Source organism: Microtus ochrogaster, chromosome 6 (genome assembly GCF_000317375.1).
Source record: "Microtus ochrogaster isolate Prairie Vole_2 chromosome 6, MicOch1.0, whole genome shotgun sequence".
In the NCBI taxonomy this organism is placed as follows: Eukaryota; Metazoa; Chordata; class Mammalia; order Rodentia; family Cricetidae; genus Microtus; species Microtus ochrogaster.
The window spans coordinates 60,739,147-60,762,043 of NC_022013.1; the positions used below are offsets into that span (position 1 = coordinate 60,739,147).

The window sequence follows — 22,897 nt, forward strand, 5'->3', positions numbered from 1 at the left end:
AAATATTTTAGAAAAAATGTTTTAAAATCTAGTAGTCAATGCCCTAGAAACTTTATAGATTTTTAAGTAATATGCACAGATACAAATACATTATTCATTAAATACAACTCACATCTGTGTTTTATTATACTCTAAAATATACAGGAATCTTGATGTACTGAAAGAGTGCAAGTAAATACAGTATTCAAGCAGTCACTATTTCTATGTACATGCTCATTAATTTTTCAAAAAACCCACAAAATTATCAAAGATCAAAATACTGTTCTGTGTTTTCACACTTTATATTCAGAAAAACCAGCTGATAATTTACAATGTCATAAAGTTCCAGTTTCACAATACAAAAAGGATAAGATGAATTGGGTATCATTTTGTTGCAATGTATGGAACTTTATCCGGCTCTATTAAGAACCCCCCTCCCATGTGAAATTATTTTTACTGGGAAAGTGACAGCTATAGTAAAACAAAACCACAGAGAAGTGTTATTTAAAAGCCTAATGTCAGCTCAGCCCCTTCTCTATTACCTGAAAGGCAGTCTTCAATTTGGCAGGCAATCTTTCTCCGACAGCAACAAGCTGCAAACATGCTACTCTAGATCTGAGTCAAACCCAAAGCCTGAAGTATTTTAAATTCTGCCCAATATAGAAATGCCTTCCAGGTGACCTGATTCTGTTTATGATAGAAATCATCATCTATAGCAAACTCAGTACTTCTGAAAATGAAGCCAAATGGTTTGATGAAATTTATAAAGAAAACAAACACCTGAAGCCAGGCATGGTGGCACACCTTTAGTCCCAGCACTCAGGAGACAGAGGCAGGTGGATCTCTTTGTTCAATGCCAACCTGATCTACACAGTGAATTTCAGGACAGCCAGAGTGACACAGAGAAACCCTGTCTTTAAAATAAAAAAAGGAAGAGAAAGAAAACATCTGAAAGCCTTCCTGCTATATTAAACCATGAGAAAGCAGATGTCTTCTGTCACATAAAAACTTTAAAATTCCAGTTTTTATACAACTTAAAACCAGCTTTAGATGATCTCTCATAATAAGAATTTAAAATTTTTTATTTTGATTCTTGCTTTGCAAAGCTCAAAGATTAGTAAGTGAAATGAAAATCCTCCAACCCAAGGTGGAGGTGTGCCACCCTGCAGAGGCTTAACCAGTCCCACTCCCCAGGACAACTGGGCTACAACAGGTGAAATAATCTGATTTTTAATTTCATCAAAAAATTTCCCCTATGGAATTCCTTAAATAAAAATAATTCAATTTAAAACCAAACACTCAAAAGTGGGCAGTAGCCCTGACCTAGTCTATATCCACTTACACAGTACCTAGTCAGCTGCTTTTGAATTCTTTAAAAACTGGAATCTTAAAATTTTTACGTTAAAAAACCAAAGACATCTGCTTTCTCTCATGGATTAATATAGCATTGAAGGCTTTTTAGATGTTCTCTTTACAAAAATCAACACCAGACCAAATGTTAGCTTCATTTTCAGAAGTATTGGTTTGCTTCCGATGATGTCTTATTTCACCTACTTCTATTCCACAGACGGCGTTCTAAGAAAAATCTGTATGTTATTTGGTCCTTTGGCAATTTGGTGTGTACATAATGCCTACTATACCAAACTTTATTGCATTTAAATTTAGCTGTAAATCTATGGGTAAAATTTAACCTAGTGTTTTTATCTCTTCCTTTCCAGCAGTGTTGCCTGTATAAGCAAGTCAGGGAGCAGTGTCCCAATTTCTGGCACTGAAAAGCCAATTAAACAATCCCACAAAGTAATCGACATCAATGTGTTTTCCATTAGTCAAGTCGTTATTAAGATTCTAGAAGCTCCTTTTGCAAAACTTGCCTTTCAGATTCTTCTTCCTAACGTCATCACATTTCTTCTATCCATTCACTGAGTGATCTTTCTTCAGGATGAATTTGTGTATGAGTAAGAAAAGTGCTTTTTTCCTGAAAAAGCCCAGTTTGAAGTTTCAGTGTTAAAACTTCCTTCAACCTTTAGCTCAGCCTTTCAGTAGGTCTCAGAATCAGAATCGTTGAGCTCGTCCACGTCAGTGTACAAGTACTCTTGTTCCCCACCAATGTTGTTGAAACTGCAATAGGAGCTAGGTTCATTCCTCATGATGGGCAAAGCTTCAAAGCTAACTGTTTTTGAGGTGTTGGTATAACGGTTAATGGCATTTAATGTCAGGGATGACAATGGGCTACTTGACGAGACAGGCATCATGGTGGCCAAAATGAGAGCCAGGCAGTCAGCCACATCCTTATTGGGAGCACAGGCCAAAGCTGGGGTATAGCCTAGGATTCAATTTAAAATATAAAAATTAATATCCGAAGATCCATGAAGCATGAGGTAGTAAGTCTAAAGGTCTTAAACTTTACACATAGATTCTATGGCTTACAACAAATTCTTTCAGCAGATAGAGTCACAACTTTCTAGAAATCAGAAAGGGACACGATCATAAAAACGCAAAGTAGAAGGAGAGTGTTCAAACTGAATAATAAAAGAAGAAACTAGGGCCTCATGATGCACACTTTCCCCAACATCTCACAATTCACACACCCAACCCAACTCAGAAAATACTGGGTATTCTTAGAATAAGGAGAAGGAAAAAACCTCAACAAATCCACAGATTAGTCAATCGTCTTCGTTTAAAACAGTGAGCCAAGGCTTACTGTCATTCATATCTGTGTAAGTCAACTCTTATATGCTGAGTCTAAATGTGTATATGAACTAAGCATTAAAAGAGATATTCATTAACTACATACTAAATGAATTATTAAGAGTCATCTTTTCCTAATGTGTTTGTCATTCAGCCTCAGATGAAGACTATGGTAGGTAAAGCACCTTGTGTAAGTATGAGAATCTAAGTTCAATTCCAGAATCCATGTAAGTAAACCAGGGTGTTGTAGGAATTAATTCAGCCAATGCCAATAGCCTTTTAGATACCAGCCCATTAGGGTGTGGTCTGAGGTACTGTAAGCACAGACAGGAAGCATGCTTGGCCCCCTTTTTATCCCTTTCACTTGGTTGGTGGTCAGAGTTCTGTTGGCAGTGGCTTTCTATTGTGAGTGTTCCCCAATAAACATTTGTTAACCTTTATTACAGGTTCTCATGGACCTCCATTCATTGAGCTACACCATGTACTGTGGTGTACACTTATGGATTCCTGAGGTCTACTGGGCAGACATATCCACACAAAAAAAATGATAAACTAAAAAGGCAAATGTTAAAAGCCCGAAATCTAAGACAAATATTTCCTTTTATCTTAGCAGAAAAGCTTCTTCAGATATAAAGTATCCCAATAACAAGAATCAATGGGCAAACAACAGAGAAGCATGTGGTACCTTCCTTGGCAAAGAGCGAGCCTTGTGGATGAAGGGGGAGAAAATGGTGAGACAATGTGTGATGACCTTTCAATTATTCCATATGAAGCTTTGTTTTTACTTGTTTTAAGCCATGTGGAGGCAAAAAGTGCTAATGCCACAGATGTCTTATAATTTTAGCCTATAGCTTCATTTATTGTTGCACTATTTTTCATATTATTATGCTTACATTTCAGAACTCACATACATATGGATTATAAAAGACTTGTTTTTAAAACAGATTTATCACACACCAAATATTGATAGTCACCAGTCAGAACAAAAAAGAACACAGAAAGAGAACATTACCAGTACACCACTAATACTACATGTCTTTTCTTCCTCCACATTGGTAACCATTATCCTGACCTTTTCCTTCTGTGGTAACCATTTCCTTGTTACTTAGTTATTTTGAACCTAATTTAAATGGAAGCACATAGTATACACATTTTAAAATCAGACTTCTTTTGCTTAATTATGTATGAGATCTAATATTGTAACAGACAACTATAGTCAGCTAATTTTCACTGTTGTATAGTATTCATTAATATGATAATACTACAATATATACATTTAACTACTGCACATCTGGCTGTTTCCACCTCTTCAATATATTTTCACTATTATTGTTATGATGGTGATGATGATGATGATGAAGGTATTATTAGCCTTCATGATTAAAATACAATTTTCCATTATAAAACTGTCATTTTGCTAAAGGTCAAAGGGAAAACTAGCTGATTTCCTGAAAGAAATGGAAAGAGTGACTGAAGGATGAATATATTTTAATTAAACTAGTTCCTCAAAATGCCCAAGCAAGTACTTTAGTCTCACCTATCTTTTAAGGCTCTTCTGAAAATGTGAAGGTGCTAGTTACTGTTACCCCAATGCTGGCAAGCATAGCCAAATCCTTAGATAGGACATGATGCCCCGAACGAGTGGGAATATCTCTCTCGTCACTATCTGTAGGCTTCTTAAAATAGAAGTCTCTCTTTTTTCTACATGAGAAACTCTTTGATGACATTCCCTGAATATGTAACATGTTTCTTCTTATTCAGAAATACATCTCAATATCACTAATCCCATTTTGGGGAGTGAACAAAGGTACAGAATGTACTGGCGACTTTATCTTGTCTTTATTTAGTCTTCAGAACATAATTAATAACCAACCTGTTGTTACTAGACTGATTTACAACTAACACTACACACAATCATAAGATGAGATTGACAATTCTTTAACCTGTGAACTGAAGCCACATTACTATGAAACATGTCAAAAGGCATTAGAAGTTAACTAGGTCACTACTGGGGAACCTTCATCAATAGGGTTATGATCCTTTGTTTCTTTGTCTGTTTGAGACAGGGTTTCTCTATGTAGTCCTGTCTGTCCTAGAACTTGCTCTGTGGACCAGGCTTGGCCTCAAACTCAGAGATCTGACTGCGTCTGCTTCATGAATGTTGGGATTAAAGGGGTGCATCACCACTGCCCCACTTCTTTTTTATTTTTAAAAAGACAATATGAATTCCTGCAAACAAAGTAATAAATATCAGCAGTTATAATGTGCATAGTGTGGCCCTCATTTTAATTTATACAAGTAGTTGTATTCCTAGAAATATATAGTTTGCTTTTGTGCTTCAGATCCATACATTTAATTGCTCACTTTCACTCAGGTTTCCCTATGTCCCCAAATAAGCATAATATAGGGTAATTCTTGGCCCAATGCCATTTAAAGTGTCATCCACACAAGCTTCCCAAGCATAGTGGGTATAACTTCACCTACAAAATCTCACTCCTTTACCAAATTCCAAAGAACCTATGATCATACACCCTAGAAAACATTTTTTCATTCTAAGTACTCATCTCAATGCTAGTGGCTACCTATGCCTCTCTTATTTCCCCAATCTAGTCTTGCTGTTCCCCTTTCAGACTAACTGCCATCTTTCTAATGCTTAGACTCCTAAAAGTTGACTTAATGCTTACACTTACCCCAGGTTCTATCTCTCAAGAGGCTTATTACTCTTTCAGCTTAGAAGGTTCTCTCCCAAACTAACACAGAAACTTGCAATTGAATAATGTGCAGATGAGGGACTTTAGAGTACTTATTACTAAATGGGATGTCCTCTCCCCTCAAAGGATCAAAGATCTCTGTGAAAGAGGAGGTGGGAAAGGTTCTAAGAGTCAGAGGAGGCCAGCTTGGTCTACAGAGGGAGTTCAGGACAGCAAGAGTGTCACACTGAAAAACCCTGTTGTGGACCCCACCCTCCCCACCCCTCAAGGAGCCATAGGAGATAGATGACTCCATGGAACACATCTTCCAGACACAACAGGACTGATGCATATATGAATTAAGAGGCTGTGGGAGCATGAACAAAGCCCACACATTTCAAGCCAGATAGGGTTCAAGCACTGAGAAAGGAAAGCAGATAGAGCTCCCACCTCTAACTAAGGAGCAATCTGCAATTTAAAACCACTGGCAAAGAAAAAAACTAATTTTTTCTTTTCACTAGCTTCACTGAGTATATTAGCCACACTTCAGGGCAGGCCCCATGCCCATTAGTAGTTGGCCAATAATCATTACTTTTGTATTTTTAAATATTTTTGTATGTATTCTTGTAGACATTTTGTCTCATTTGCTTTGGATTTTTTTGTCCTCTTGGTATTTTGCTTATCGATTTCCATTTTTCATGTTTTTCTTTGTGTGTGTGTTTGTGTTTTCTGTTTATTTTTAAGGAGATGGGGAGAAGGAGAGGGGGAAAGAGACAGAGAGAACATAAAATAGGTGAGTAGGAAGGTAGGGAAGATCTGGGAGAATTGGGAAGAGAAAACATGATCAAAATATATGAAAAAAATTATCAATTAAAAAAGTTCCCTCCCAAATTGCTGCTATTTGGAATGTCTTTTATCTGATCTTATAAGGAATGGTCAAGAGTCTTTAATGCTCCTTTATAGGGAGTAGACTATGTCATACTTATTTCACACAGAAGTCTCAGATTTAACAGTTCTGACATAATTAAACAGGCAACAAATATCCACCGAACTCCCAAATTCTTTTGACACTTAGAAACATCAATGAACACAGATGACAAAGATTCTCTGCTTTTATGGAGTGTGTTTTCATTCTAATGGAGGAGATACACACCTCAGCATTGAAAGGTACATCATATTCAGTAAGTTAGACTATACTAAGCTCTATTGAAAATAAGAGATGAACAGGCTAACTGGGACTAAGAATGTCAGAATACAATTAATTAGTGAGGTAAAGCTTCACGGAGATGAAATCTGATTTGAAATAGGTTAAGGATTTGGTTAAAGAATACTTGCAGATTAGAGTGTTCCTGTCAGAAGACAGCTAAAGCAAAAACTGTAAAACACACACACACACACACACACACACACACACACACACACACACACACACACTCTTTGGGGTAGTTTTGTAGGGGGGACAAAGCAAGGCAGAAAGGTCATAAGAGTGGACTACTTTGTAGGTCACTGTGAGAACTATGAATAAATTGGCAGTAAAAATATGTTATGTGTTTTAAGGGTATCTGTGTGTGGGATAGCAGAGAGAAAGATGGATAAATATGGGATTTATTTTAAATGTAATCAGTTGCGTTTGCTGTTGGAGTGTACAGCGGGCGTGAGAGAGGAACCAAGGACAATTCAAATTCTTGCCTCGAGCTATAAAGAGAAGATCTGTCTTCAACTGAAATCAGGTTTGGAAGGGTTAGTTTAGAGTGAATAAGGAAAAGGGTTGACAGTTCTAGACATCTGTATGGTATTATGAATTCAGCAGTTAGATATATGAATGCAGACAGACACTGGGGAAGGTATGGGCTGGCAACATAAATGTAGGAAATCTCAGCAAATAATGTTCAGAATCAAGGGTTAGAGTAGTCACCTAGAGAGTAAATGTAGACAGAAAATAAGAAACAGGATTATTAGATTTCAGAACTCTACACAGTGTAGAATCCCTATAAGCCAAGTAAAGGAAGTTTACCAAGAGAAAAGGAGTAATCATATACCAAAAGCTGGCCAGCCAAGTGAAACAAAAGCTGACTTACTACTGTGGAGAACCAAGAACCTTGATGAGAAGAGTTCTACAATGTAGTGGGGACAAAGGCCTGCCTATAGAAAGCCATCCTTGCTGCAGTGGAAGACAGAAATATAGTGGAGCTGGCAGCAGTTGTGAGACTAGTGATTGCTACAGTGGAAGAACCTTAATGTTGATGGGGGAGACAGGGGTGCAATTGGTGGTAGAGTACTTGAAGAATATGCACAAGGCTCTGAATTTGACTGCAACAACACATAAAAAGTGATATACTGACAAAGAACAATTGCTAAAGTGATAGCTGACAGGTATTTTTGGTACCCTGATAATAGATTTCTCTACCAAAGCAATAAGCCAGATCAAGATGAATTAAAAAAGACCAGGTTTAATGAGCCAATTATTCTTGGCTGACCTTTCCAAGTCCCCAGAGGTGAGGTGGGGGGAGGGAGGAGAAGGGAGGGAGGAGGAGGAAGAGAAATCTAGGGACTGGGAAGGAGCCTGGACAGGGGCCAGGAGTCTGGAATGGGGAGGAGTGGGACCAAGGTGGAACTTCCAACTGAGCATAGTCCCTAGTTGGAAAAAGTAACAGAATCTAATTTAAGAGTAGAACTATTGGCTTTGCCTAAGAAAATGATATTTTAGTAGGGCCTTGGTAAATATTTGTTGAAATAACAAAATCTTTGGCTACCAACTGAGTAATAGTGGTGACCAAATAGTGAACATCAAATCTGGCTTAACAGAAGATACATTAATTCAGAAGCTCACCTACAGATGACTTTCTTGTTTTTTATTCTTATTTATCTACAACAAGGAACTCAATATTTATTTCAACACTTTTATTTGCGCAATAAAAAAGTACTGAACTTCATTTTACTTCAAAAATACACCATCAAGAGAAAAACTTCTACCAAGAAATTGGTCAAGGGAAGGCACACAGAACTTACCATTTTCATCGACGGCAAGTACACTTGCTCCTTTCCCCAGAAGTTCTTGAACAACCATTGTTAGCCCGTTTCGGGCAGCAACATGCAAAGGCCTGGGGAAGAAAATTGTACATATATGTGCAGTGCATGCATAGACACACAGCTGGCTGCAAAGAGCATTTGATCAAGTTGTGAAGATCCAGAGATGAGAATCCAAGACACCCAGTTCTTAATGAAGACAGGAAGGACAGCAGCACCCAAACATCAGTAGTAGTTTCCTGGCCTCATCAAACCCTTTGAACCTTCCAAGACTCCATACTTAAAAAGAGTTAACCAAATAAACTACATTATTTTTTTAAACATTTCTTATACTTTTGAAGTTTTATTATAATTACATCATTTCCCCTTCCCTTTCCTTCCCCTAAATCCTTCCATATACTCCCATTTTTGTGCTTTTTCAAATTCATTTGCTCTTTGTTTCATTTATTTTTCTCCCATATATATATATGCGCATATACAGGTATATTACTAAATATATTATATATAAGTATATGTATATATATTACTAAATATAACTTGTTCAGTCTATATAATGCTACTTGCATATACTGTATACTGTATGTATGTTTTCATGTCTGACTACTGGTATTGAATTGGTGTGTTCTTCCTTGGAGAAGACCATTTCTCTGCCCTCAGCATTCCTTAGGAACCAATAGCTCTTTGAAAGGGGTTGACACCTCCTGGGTTTCCCTGATCCACTCTAGCAAGGTTATTGGTGTTGCCCTTATTCAGGTCATGTTTAGGCAGTTATGTTGGCAAGACTTTGAGTGTAGCTTCTGACCTTACCAGAAGACACAGTCTCATAAGATATTCCATGATCCTTTGGTTCTTACCTTTAGTCCCCTCTTTACAATGTTCACTAATCTTAGGTTTAAGTAGCTGTCCGCTGGGACTAGGTGAACTACAGCCCTAACTTATTAAGCAATGAAGTGACCAAATATATAATAAAAGCTATAAACAGCAACACTACAAATTTTAATAATCTTTAAAAGATGTTTATTGGCCCCCATGACTAAGATTTGGGCCTTTGAGGGGTTGAAGAGATGGCTCAGTGGTTAAGAGCATTGCTTGCTCTTCCAAAGGTCCTGAGTTCAATTCCCAGCAACCACATGGTGGCTCACAACCATCTGTAATGAGGTCGGATGCCCTTTTCTGGCCTGCAGGCATATACACAGACAGAATATTGTATACATAATAAATAAATAAACAAACAAACAAATAAATTAAAAAAAAGATTTGGGCCTTTGAGAGGTTTGACTGAACCTACAATGTGAACTACTAAAAGCATTTTTTTCCAAAACCACAGAGAAACCCTGTCTCGAAAAACCAAAAAAAAAAAATTAAATAAATAAATAAAAGCATTTTTTTCTTTTTTAAAATCAATGGAAATTGGAAGACAAAGATGGGAGACATGGGCCTATTTTTTCTGCAAGTCAAATTCAAGACTTACTGCTTATTCCAAGAGACTGATTCTTTCTGAAACCTCTTTAAATTTACACACACACACACACAGAGACAGACAGAGACAGAGAGAGAGCACTTCTCACCTCATTTACTGCTAGTATGAAATGGTATCTTTCAGATGATTATGATAATACACAGACTAGAACTACCTTCCTTTAGAAAATTATAATGTAAACTAAGAAAAAAGTCCATCAATGTTGTAAAAGTTTCAGTTCAAATATCAAAAATTTTAATAGAGCTTTTAGTTATATGATTTACAGTTTGTAACTGATCTATACTATTGGTCACATTTTAAAAGTGCATTTATCCTTTTTTAGAATTATAGAGATCACTAAGTTTACCCAGATACTCAAAGTACTTACGTTTGCAAGGCTGCATTGGTTGCATTGATGAGGTTTCTATCTGTTATCTTTTCCAGTATTAACAAGGCACTAGTTTCATGACCCTAAAATTGTGGCAAATAGATCTTAAAAACAGTGAACTATTAAGAATAAACACATCAACTCAACTATCTCTAACATATGTACAATATTACACGCATATCACAATTTTTCTAAGATAATGTCTGAAGTGTTTATTCAAAGGTATCAGAAATGTGAATAAAAAAACAGGTCAATAATAGCTAAGTATTAAGCTCGTATTTCAAAACCTAGTAAGCCAACACCTCCCACCCCACTCCAGAAACTCAGGGTTAGTAATTCTTAGGCTTGTTTCTGACTTCTGCTCATTCTAGTGAGCTGGAAAAACTTAATGCTACTGAATAGTAACCAAGAAAATATATCCTTAAACTATGTACAAACCTTGCTGCAAGCCAAGTGAAGGGCGGTGTTTTTACTTTTATCTTGTAAAGTCAGGTCTGCACTAGCACTGCTCACCAGCATCTCTGGGAGGAAAAAAATGCATCAATTGTTATGAACATGATTCTTAGACTATCAATAACTTACTGTAGAGAGATTAAGACATACAAAAAAAAGCCCTCTTGCAAGTAAAACACTGTAATACATAACATACACATTATATTACTATGCAATTATACAGAACTTTTATATTCTTATGCAAATCATGTCCTAGCAACAATAACCAACATTTTGAAGTGTTAATGTTCAAAGTTTTATATGCCCTGGACTTACAGGCTATCTTTAACCCTCACATCAATCTTTTAAAGTAGATGCTGTCATTTTGCTCATTTTATAAGTGAAAAAAGTGAGGTAGGAGAGGTCACTTAAGATCTAGGACTCACACTCATGCAGTCTGATTCCACAGCCTGTGTTGTATGAGGTTAAACCACCTTGATTAAAAAAAAAACTTTTCAGTCAGTAAGGGCAATAAACCAAAATGAAAATGTGGAATTTGGTGAGATAATTCATGGAAGTCAGAAGGGTTGGGATCTAAGTTACACATACAACAGAATTCATACTGAGCTTAAAAAAAAAAAGCAACATGGGTTGTGATTTACTACCTAGCCCAGAGTGGCCTTACGCTTGTGATCTTCTGACAGGCTCTTTGGTAGCTGAGTTTATAGGTGCACACTAAGCCAGGTTCTAAACAACTTCTCTTTTCTTTGTTTGTTTTTTTTGTTTTTCGAGATAGGATTTCTCTGTAGCTTTGGAGCCTGTCCTGGAACTCCCTTGGTAGACCAGGCTGGCCTCGAACTCACAGAGATCCGCCTGCCTCTGCCTCCCGAGTGCTGGGATTACAGGCGTGCGCCACCACCGCCCGGCTCAACTTCTCTTTTCTTATGGAGATACTATGCAGCCAAGGCTGACCTCACACTCAGAGGCAGTCCTACTGCCTCGGCCTTCTCTAAACAGTTTCTTTACCAACTGTATTGGTTTGTCCGTTTTCTGCAGCCATCATGAGGGGTGTTTTTCCAGTAGAGTCCACGGAATTGACTTGAGCATTATGGCTGAGCAGCAGCTGTAAACACTCTACATGGTCTGTGAAGGCAGCGGCATGGAGAGGAGTTCTGGGACACAGAGAAATACACAACAAAAGCTGAATAGCACATACACCAAAAAATCACTCCTTAATTCAGGACAAAAAATTTTCAAGGGTTTATCTAGTAGGTTATAAAAGCATTGCTAAGATACAAATTGTGGGACCCTCAACACAAATAAGTTCAATGGAACTCACAAATTTCTACTTTAGATATGTATACTTGACACAATCTATTTTAAATTACAACTTGCCTAAAAAAAGGATGAGCTATATAATACTATTAACATTATATTGTTAAAGAAAACTTAAAAGGACAAATAATTTACTCCAAAATTACTACATATTACAATTGCTAGACTCTTTTTTCAGCCTTTAATCTAATTTAGAGAAATATGAACAATTTTATTTGGGCTTAAAATCATACTTTTTAAATCAGGAGAGTAACATTTATATTTTAAAATAAATTGATAAAATAATTAAATGCCCTAATAATGCAAAGAACTTAAGACTTTATAATAATTTACAACATCTGCAAAGTCTTGTTTTCAATTAGATATGAGTTCTCTATAAACTTTTAAACAGATGGTCAAATTACAGTGCTTTCTCTTATGCAAAGAAACACTGTGTGCTACTAACTGGAATCCTACCTTCCCTTTGAATCTGTGGCATTCACAATGTTGGCTCCTAAGGTATCAATAAGCATCTCAGCAGCACCTTCATTGTCATTGATCCTGAAAAAGGTACAAGATGATAAGTCCATGGTAACAGTGTTTCTTAAAACACCGAAAGGAATGTGATTCACTATGACTTTACTTACACAGCACAATGCAATGGACTAAAAGCATTCCCATCTATTTTCTGGAAAACATCCTGTTCTAAAAGTAGTTCCACACATGTCTCATGACCTAATACGGACATAAGAACCAGATATTAAAATCCAAGAGATACTTGCAACAATCTCAAATACACAGAAGAATCTAGAAGGGGACCGTTTAAAAAGACTCTGTTACATCCCACCTTCACTCTTTTTAGACCATAACCAGTGATCTCAAGAGTACTATAATGTTTCCAGGCACATACAATTGCCTAAACACTTATTTTTTCTTTTTACAATTCAAATGGTATACTTTGTTCTGCAACTTTCCTTTTCAATTAATAAACTGTATGCATCTTCTATAATAGCATGTATAGGACAATTTCCTAAAACACTGTATTGTGAAAAAGAAAAATATTCTGAGAGAAATAGGCAGAAAGCTTTTTTAAAAAGCAGCTTTAAAAACATAAAACAAAAATCCAACAAAACAATAAATCCCAACAAAAACTAGTTTTTCTTAGCCTAGGAGTTGGGTCCCAGGAAGCAAATTTAGGTTGTCAGGTTTGGTGGCAAGCACCTTTACTTGCTAAGTCATTTTGCAGGTCCCTTAAAAAGTTGCTCTTGTAAAGATTTTTAAACTTCTCAAGTCCCATTAACAATGCAGGTATCATCAATAGCCGTAACCCACAAAGCCTGAGACCAAGGGCTAGAGATCCACTATCTGAGTTACAGAGTACTTCATCTGCTATCTCCAGGGATTAGCACTGGGTAGAACCAAGCTGTAATCTAAATACAGTCTTATTATTTCTCTTAGTATTTCAGAAAGTTCTTTCTCTCTCCTTTCTTCCCCCTTCTTTCCTTTCTTTCTTTCGTCCTTCCTCCACCCCCCCCTTCCTTTTTTTTGAGACGGGGTTTCTGTGTAGCACTGGCTGTCCTGGAAGGCACTCTGTAGACCAGGCTGGCCTCCGCCTGTGTCAAGTGCTGGAATTAAAGGCCTGTGCCACCACTACCTGGTTCAGAAAGTTATTTCTGAGGGTGCTTAAGAACATCAAGTTGATTAGTTGTTGAAAGGAACAATAAATTGAAATTCTGGACTTTAAGCTTAGTAGGTTTATAGTCAATTATTTTCTAAAACCTGGTCATCATTTCATTGAGAGAAAAGCTTGTTTTGATTAGAGTACTTCCATTTTTTCTGTACAAAAATTACTAATCAGTTAAACCATTTAATGTATTCCACTTATGTAATGTCAAATTATAAAGGAGGCATTTAGCTAAAAATATGGCATTAATTTTAGACTGCATAGTCTGTTACAGCGTGAACTAACATTACATTTCTTCTAGCTCAATTCAGAATCACTATAATTTTGCTTTTCTAAAAAAAAAAAAATAATCAAGGCCGGGCAGTGGTGGCGCACGCCTTTAATCCCAGCATTCGGGAGGCAGAGGCAGGTGGATCTCTGTGAGTTCGAGACCAGCCTGGTCTACAGAGCTAGTTCCAGGACAGGCTCCAAAACCACAGAGAAACCCTGTCTCGAAAAACCAAAAAAAAAAAAAAAAAAAAAAAAAATCAGACCCATTTCTTTTTTATTTTTTTGTTTTGTTTTTAATGGCAACCAGGCATGCTGTTGGTATAAAATTCTGTTTCTATGAGAGTAAACCTTCAAAAGACAAGTAAATGCTCTACCTTGGGAAATACACTTCCTGTATAACATGGAATGTCACTGATCACTTTAAAAAAAAAAAAATCACCCAATAAAAAATTCTGCCTTCAACAGGCAGTGGTGGCACACACCTTTAATCCCAGCACTTGAGAAGCATAGGTAGGCGGATCTCTTTTTGTGGCCAGCCTGGCCTACAAAGTTTCAGGACAGCCAGGGCTACACAGGAAACCCCCTCTCGAAACCCACCACCCAAAAAAAAAAATTTGCTTAAAAAGTTTACCTTGCTGATTTTTACATAAAATTCACATTTGTGGATACTTTCTCAGGTTATTAGACTCATAAAATGTTAATTCATAGTATAAAAACAAATCAAACTTCAATGACAATATACAGCAATTCTTTTGATTCAGGTACAATCTTTGGCTACTCTACTATATCCATTAAACATCAATTCAAGAGAGCTGAAAGGAGAAGAACATAAAAGCTTATCTCAAACACTTGAAAATTAATGACCTGTCTTTAGCATAATAAAGGACAGGATTAAGATACAACTAGAGAGTAGATTATTCCTAGTCTTTCCACTAATCTTACATTTTAAGCCCGACTTATAGATATGCTACTGTCATCAATACCACAATGTATTTTGAGTTGCCTGTTTTTACTTATTAGTACCTAGTAGGCAGGCACTCAGTGAAGGTTTTTATCGGATACTTAACCATTGTAGCAAGCCCAGTGAAGTGCTGTATACCCATGATTGTCTAGTACGGCTAGATTAGCATCTATGGATGCTGCTGACTGCAAAAGGGCTCCAAGAACTCCAATGTGTCCACAAGCAGCTGACAAGTGTATAGGTGTCCGACCCCTGCTGTCCCGTAGTAAGCACTTAGCACCATGTTGAAGTAATGCATCTACACATTCTTCATGGCCTGTAACTGCCTGCAAAACAATTTGGGTGTATTAAATACATTATGTGGGCACCATGGACCAAATTCAGTTAATTTAATTTTGGCTTACCCCTCTATGCAATGCTGTCCTTCCCCACTTATCTTTGGCATCTACGTTTGCTCCTTTGTTCAGTAGTGAATATACACAGTCCGTGTGTCCATTGAGAACAGACAGCATTAGAGGTGTCCTGAACAGGAACAGAATTAGGTTTAGTGTTATCACTTACAAAACTCTAAAACAGCAATGATGTCATGGCTTATTTTCTATATATACACTATCGTGACATAAGTTTTTATGTGTTTAAAAGAAAAACTAAATATATGCTTGCCTTTCTCCAGTATACAAACTATTACAAACTTACTAAAATAGGGGCCAGAGTATTAGAACATCTAGTATTTTAACAACAATCAAAGGCAAGGTATAGTGTACTCATGCCTGTACCCAGTATTAAAAAGGGTGAGGGTGGTAAGGTGGTAAGATTGTAAAATGGAGGAGTGCTGGGCTATATTGTAAGACATAAAAAAGTTAATCTAAAAATTATTCAAACTTACTGTCCATTTCCATCTTGAATATCTACTGCATTCTGTGGTTCTGCATTTCCTATTAATAACCGTAAGCATTCCGAATGGCCATTTGTCGCTGTAAATCAAAAATTTTAAATAATTTTAATATATATCATTAAACAAAAATATATTAGAGATAGCACATCTTTTAGAATATAATTTGGGGACAGTTTTACTGAATTCAATAAGCAGAACAACAACTATGTGTATAAAGAAGGTTTTATACTGTATTTGCTATTAAGGGACTTGTCTGCACACAGCAAGCGGAATGCATATACTGTCCCCACCCTTCATCCTCCCTCATGTTAACAGAATCCTCATTTTATTTAGCTTGCCACTAGAAGAATTAAAGGCATGTGTTACACTGCCCAGCTGACTCCATCTTATTCACACCACTTGACAGCTTCTACAGACATCTTTATCTGAGAGTTTAAATGCTTGTTATTTGTCTCTAAACCTTGCCTGAATAACAAATACTTCTTAAAAGCTGCTCTGGGATCAACAGTTAGTGTGTTCTATAGTTCTGTAGTTTTCTAAAATGTATCTTTCCCCAGAACAAGTACAAATCAAGTCATATATTTGAATGGGTTCTTAATGTTCCATAAACAAAGTGAATTGAATCTGGTCACATAAGATTGGAACTAAGAAAAACACTTGGCTACTATTTTTCAGTTGTACCAGTATTGGTTATTGAAAATGAGTACTGTGCCTTGTAGTAATTCTTATAAAGAACTGAGAAATTTGTGTCTTCTATTCATATACTGTTGGTACTAAGTCATTTTTATAATTGTTCTCTTTCCCCTTGCCAGTCTTTCTCCTACATACCAACAACTTGGTTGCACATCCTGCATTTTTAGTACACTGGAAAATTATGAAACTACAACTTGGGGTAGTGCAGAAGTTAAAATTTTGTGAATTTTTTCTGAGGGCTTAATGCAGTAACCAGTAAAATAATAAAAGAGACTATTAGGGCTAGAGAGATGGCTCAGTAGCTAAGAGAGCTTCTGCTCTTGCAAAGGACCCAGGTTTGATTCCTAACACTGACATGATGGCTCACAACCATCCACAACTCCAATTTTGGGAGATGTAACACCTTCTCCTCTCTTTCTTGAGACCCAGGCACACAGGTGGCACACACATATATATGCAGGCAAAACACTCATACACATGGAATTCAAGTAAGTCTTAAAAAGAAAAAGACTTATTTTTTTAAAACATTAATGATTTGCCATGAAAGCACATGTTAATCTAAAATATTTCATCAGAAAGAAGTAAAAGATACTTATTGAGTTCTAGGCTAAGCCTGGTCTACAAATTTTGTTCCAGGACAGCCAGGGCTACAAAAAGAAACCCTGTCTCAAAGAACAAAACAAGAAAGAAAGAAAAAGAAAGAGAGAAGGAAGGAAGGAAGGAAGGAAGGAAGGAAGGAAGGAAGGAAGGAAGGAAAGAAGGAAAGAAGGAAGGAAGGAAGGAGAGGAAGCAAGGAAGTAAAGAGTACAAAACACTAAACTCTGGTGATAACCTAAGTATTTTATTTCATAAATCCAATCCTAAAGGTATATGATTTTATAAAAGTGTTGCTTTTCTTTCAGAATACAATAACTTGACTACTTAACATAAAAAGTAAACACAACTACAGTATCAGTATGAAAAAGTACATTAGGATTATAAACATTATCAAGTATAATAATTGGCATACCTGCTGCATGGATAGGTGTTCTCTTCAAAACATAATCTTTTACGAGGATTGAAGCTCCCTGATTAATGAGTACATCCACACATTCAACATGGCCCTTAAATGCTGCAAGATCTAAGGGTGTTCTACCACTACTATTTCTTACATCAAGATCTAACAAAGATTGTACCAACACTTCCAGGGCTTGGTGATGACCATGATAGGCCTAGAAATAAAAATATATAAATTAAAAAAATACATATTTAGAACAACTCCCCAATTAGTTTCTATTTCTCTCTTTCTCTATTCTGGGAATATAAACTAAGTACTTGTGCATACCAGGTAAGTAAGCAAGTTTTACCACTGAGTTACATGCCCAATACACTAATGTTCTGGAAAATGTAAGCAAATTCATTTTTTTTTAGCAAATTCATTTTTTAAAAAGATTTATTTATTATGTATATAGTGCTCTGCCTCCATGTATGCTTGCACACCAGAGGGAGGGCACCGGATCTCATTACAGATGGTTGTGAGCCACCATGTGGTTGCTGGGAATTGAACTGGGGACCTCTGGAAGTGCAGCCAGTGCTTAATGGCTGAGCCATCTCTCCAGCCTGCAAATTCATTTTTACACTGTTACAACTGAGATAATACAAACTTTTATATTGAGAAGTCAGGAAGTTTAAATCATAGATTTCTTTTCCATAAGAATCACCAGCACTCTCCCATATAAAGAAACATATATTCTGTAAATAATAAAGCCTCAAATGGCAGGAGGTAACAATGCCTGAATAACAGCAGGCATGGAAGCTCTGGCTGTGAAGTTGGTGACAAGAAAGTGTTCCAGACAGTTCACTTTGAACAACGACACTGCATTGACACTGCACTGGACACTCTACAGGAAATAAAGCAATAAACTTCAAAGGACAATAAAGCAGTTATTTCTTGGGCAAAATGTCCAAAAATTGGGCCAGTGAAATGGCTTAGTGTGTAACAGTACTTGTTCTGCAAGCCTGGTGACTTAAGTTCAATTTCCAGAACTCATGTAATGGTAGGACACAATCAAAGTCATTTAGGAGATAGTCTGAAAACGGGGTACAGAGGGTTCAGAGTGTCCACTCTAAAAGGAAAGAAAAAGTCAGAAAGTACAAGCAAAGAGAAAGGTTGGCTTTGCTGGAAGTTTATCTACAAACTTAATTATCTCAAAGATAACACGAGTGTAGACAATAGAATTAATTTTAGGACCACACCCAATTTTATATGGTAATATTAGGTGGGAGAACTCATGCTACTCTAAGAATGAACTTTGAAGAATTTCACTGGATACACAGAAGATAGTATTTAAAAAAAAATAAAGAGGAGAGAAAATGAAGGCTAGGAGTCATGATGCTTTTTTATAGGACTCTTCTCCTTATCACTTCCTTCCACAAGACTGAAGGAAGGCTGGGCGATGGTGGTGCACGCCTTTAATCCCAGCACTCGGGAGGCAGAGGCAGGCGGATCTCTGTGAGCTGGAGGCCAGCCTCGTCTACAAAGGGAGTTCCAGGACAGGCTCCAAAGCTACAGAGAAACCCTGTCTCAAAAAGAAAAAAAGACTGACGGAAAAGCCCATGTCTAGCACCAACATTAGGAAGAAATAACATTTTCCTTAAACTTCACTCCACTGTCTCACTATAAGGTTATCTGAAAACCTGAGTTTAAAAATAATAATAATTTAAAAAACTACTTTAACTAATTTCTGAAAGTTTCTTAGGATTAGATATAAAATGTTAAAATTGTAAAATAATCACATTTCATTGAATTTAATCATTAAATTGTAAAACTGTCTATTTTAGCTTAAAAACCTAACACACCAGCACTTACACATTCAAGAGATGAAGCAACACAAAGTGTCCACTGATAAACTGATTGAATATAAACTGCAATATGAACATAAGTAAGCTCAAAAGTAAAGGATTAAAAAAGTTCTTTAAGTCTTAATTCCATGATAATGACTACACCAATCAACACAAGTATATACCAGAGATCCATAGTGAAACAACCATTAAAGTTAGCTATGAAGGCAGTACTTACAGCCAAATGTAAAGGACTTATTGTCGCTCTATTATCTGAATCACTCAACATATCTGTTCCCGAGGTTTCCATTAACTGAAAAAAGGAGAGGCCATTTAAAAATGATAGAAATGATACTTTTAAATATATCAGTAGTAGTTATCCCTCCTATCCCTCACTCCATTTTAGAGTATGTCAATAACTCAGCAAATTCACAAAACAGCATAATCACAAAAGCATAGTAAGAATCACAGGCTCTGAGCTTTATCAACCAGGTGTTTGAAGAAACATTCTTCCATCAGGTAAATACCTTCCTTTCTTGAATATACATTCTTGTCATTGTCTTTGATATCAGGGGTATGATGTGAAAATATGTCTAACTTTAGTTTTAATGAGAATAAAGAAATACACTATTTTAAATGTTTTGGGGGGAACTCAATTAATACTTACAACATCCAAAGGAGTTTCACTTGCAATCTGAAATAAACGAAATGACATTTTATGAAGTTACTCATATATATTAAGATGTTTAACATTTTTATCGATATAGGGCTTTGTTAGTTTCTGTTTTAAACCCATGATTTCTTTGCCTTCAAAAAGAAGTCTTTTATACAGACAACAAACCTACATACAAAGCCTATAATTTAATTCTAAAGATGCATAGTAACCTATGAAATTATGGGTTATTTTTACAGTAGCACAATAGTGGTTATATGAAATATGTTGACCTTCTTAGATGCCTTCCTTGAGTTTTATTTCCTACTGAAGGGAAGTAATGCTTATACATGTCTATAAAGGAAGCTTTGACCTAAACAAGAAGTATATGCACTGCAGTATATTTTAACTCATTTCTTCCTTTCCAATTTGGCAAAGAAGGGTTCTGAATCGTGTATATTCCAGGACAAGATTATGGTTGAAATTCAAACTTCCTTTGCAAAAGCAGATTGTCCTTTATTAAGAAGAACTGGGAAATAAAAGGACTTTGCATGGCTCTCTAAACACATGAGGGAAATGTAACTCCCTCAGGGGATTTACTTTTTTTCAAGTAAGACACGGTTATAGCCCCTTTGGATGTCAGTGTAGCAATTTCTCAGAAAATTAGGAAACAACTTTCCTCAAGACCCAGTAATACCACTTTTGGGTTTATAGCCAAAGGATGCTCAATCGTGCCATAAAGACACGTGCTCAACTATGTTCATAGCAGCATTGTTTGTCATAGCCAGAACCTGGAAACAACCTAAATGCCCCTCAATTGAAGAATGGATAAGGAAAATGTGGTACACAATGGGTACTACACAGCAGAAAAAAAGAATTACACCTTGAATTTTGCAGGAAAATGGATAGAGCCAGAAAACATTTTGAATGAGGTAACCCAGACCCAGAAAGACAATCATCACATGTACTCACTCATAGGTGGTTTTTAAACATAAAGAAAACCAGCCTACAAATCACAATCCCAGAGAACCTAGACAACAATGAGGACCCTAAGAGAGACATACATAGATCTAATTTACAAGGAAAGTAGAAAAAGACAAGATCTCCTGAGTAAATTGAGAGCATGGGAACCTTGGGAGAGGGTTGAGGGGAGGGGAGAGGCAGAGGGGAGCAGAGAAAAAATGTAGAGCTCAATAGAAATCAATAAAACTAAAACGGGGGAAGAAATATTTATTTAAAGGGGTAGAAATAAATGCAATAGACCTAGAAGTTGAACGATACGAAGATTTGAAGGCTGGCATATAGTTAGTGTGCTCACATGAACGAAATCCCCAGACCACATAAAACTAGGTGGGATGGTGCAAGCTCAGGATTCAGAATGTGGAGGCTCAGAAGTTTGAGGTCAGTCTTGTGATATGCGACCATCTCAAGAAACACAACATTTTCATAGTCTTCTTCAAAGATTAATCTGTTTTATTTATTTATTTTTTTGAGGAAATTTCTCACTATGTTGTCCCGGATTCAAGTCAGTGTCCTTTCCCAGCCTCCCAAGTAGGACTGCAGAGATGTCCCACTGTGCCTGACTCCCCTCAAGAGATGAAATGCACTATCATTTAGACAGTATCTCACCGAGCCCTAAATTTACAATATTTCTGCCTTAGTTTTTTAAGGATTAGGATTATAGGTATGTGCTACCACACTGGATTCAGTGGCTTGTTTTTCCTTTTTGTTGTTGTTGGTTTGGTTTTTCGAGACAGGTTTTCTCTGTGTAACAGCCGTTGCTATCCTAGAACTAGTTATTATAGACCAGGCTGGCCTCAAACTCACAGAGATCCACCTGCCTCTGCCTCCCAAGTGCTGGAATTAAAAGTGTCTGCCACCACTGCCCTGCTGTTTTTCCCTTTTCAAAAGGAAATTAGAGAATGAGAGGTATCTTACTGAAGCAACTATGCATTTAAGAGGGAAATGGAGTATGAAAATGTTAAAGAACAAAGCTAAATGTTTGCTGGACTTGGTCTCATTTTAGTTATATTACTAAACAAAAAAACTCACACTAGTTGTCATGAGAATTCATAAATCTTACCAGTTGAAGACACAGACGGTGACCATAGGCAGCTGAGTAATGAACTGCATTGTATCCTTGTTTGTCCCGGATTCCAGGATTTGCATCATTTCTTAGTAAGTATTCCAGGCACCTATAGATAATAACAGCAAAAATGAAAATTCCAAATTTTACATTTAAATATTTTATTATAAAAAAAAAATCACAAACCCACAAAATCACATGCCAAAATTAACCAGGCTTAAAGAAAGACTATAAAACTCAATAAACTTTTCTATACTGTAGAATATACCATTATATTGCGTGAGCATATATAACTGTGATTGGTTTAATAAAGAAGCTGATGGACCTGTAGCTAGGCAGGATAAGATTAGGTGAGAGAACCAGACGAAGAGAATGTTGTGAAGAAGGAGGAGGAAAGGAGTCTCGAAGAGACGCCATAAGACACAGAGTGAACAGGGTGGGAAGTATATACATTAGATTAACGAGCCTTAAGACAGCACACACATTAATATAAATGGGTTAATTTAAGTTATAAGAGCATGTGTACATACATTATAATATACATTCACAATAATAATAATAAAACATGCACACACAAATTTTTGGGTATGGTTATGTGTGTCATAGTAGGTATGTGGAAGTCAGAAGACAACCCTGGGTGTCAGCCCTAATTTCTACCATTAGACAGGTTTCTTGTGGTTTGTGGCTATGTATCTCAGTCTAGTTGGCTAGGGAACTTTCAGGGATTCTTTATCTGACTCCCACAGCAAGGTACAAGTGTTAGAATTTCAGATGTCTACTACGAATCTGGATTTACATAGGTTCTGAGGTCCTCAACCTTGTGAGGTCAAGTGCTTTATTTACTGAGTCATCTCCCCAG

The 22,897-nt window shown here is 36.7% G+C and overlaps 1 protein-coding gene across 5 annotated transcripts in view; it reads right to left on the minus strand.

The window, feature by feature from the left end:
* The window catches only part of Ankrd28 (ankyrin repeat domain 28), a 144,705-nt gene that overhangs the window by 1,182 nt on the left and 120,626 nt on the right, over window positions 1–22,897 (minus strand). For 4 of the 5 annotated variants that reach the window (XM_013346858.2, XM_026779680.1, XM_005348658.3 and 1 more), the window contains 14 exons: window positions 22,036–22,147; window positions 19,968–19,994; window positions 19,539–19,613; window positions 17,490–17,691; window positions 15,779–15,866; window positions 15,297–15,414; window positions 14,999–15,218; window positions 12,625–12,712; window positions 12,455–12,538; window positions 11,690–11,835; window positions 10,670–10,752; window positions 10,232–10,314; window positions 8,367–8,458; window positions 111–2,302 (listed from right to left, as the gene is read on the minus strand). In XM_013346858.2, the coding sequence (XP_013202312.1) occupies window positions 2,016–2,302; window positions 8,367–8,458; window positions 10,232–10,314; window positions 10,670–10,752; window positions 11,690–11,835; window positions 12,455–12,538; window positions 12,625–12,712; window positions 14,999–15,218; window positions 15,297–15,414; window positions 15,779–15,866; window positions 17,490–17,691; window positions 19,539–19,613; window positions 19,968–19,994; window positions 22,036–22,147 (1,705 nt within the window). In that variant the 3' untranslated portion in view covers window positions 111–2,015. Of the gene's footprint in view, window positions 1–110; window positions 2,303–8,366; window positions 8,459–10,231; window positions 10,315–10,669; window positions 10,753–11,689; window positions 11,836–12,454; window positions 12,539–12,624; window positions 12,713–14,998; window positions 15,219–15,296; window positions 15,415–15,778; window positions 15,867–17,489; window positions 17,692–19,538; window positions 19,614–19,967; window positions 19,995–22,035; window positions 22,148–22,897 lie in introns of those variants that run through there. The other variant, XR_003377040.1, reaches the window with a different exon arrangement.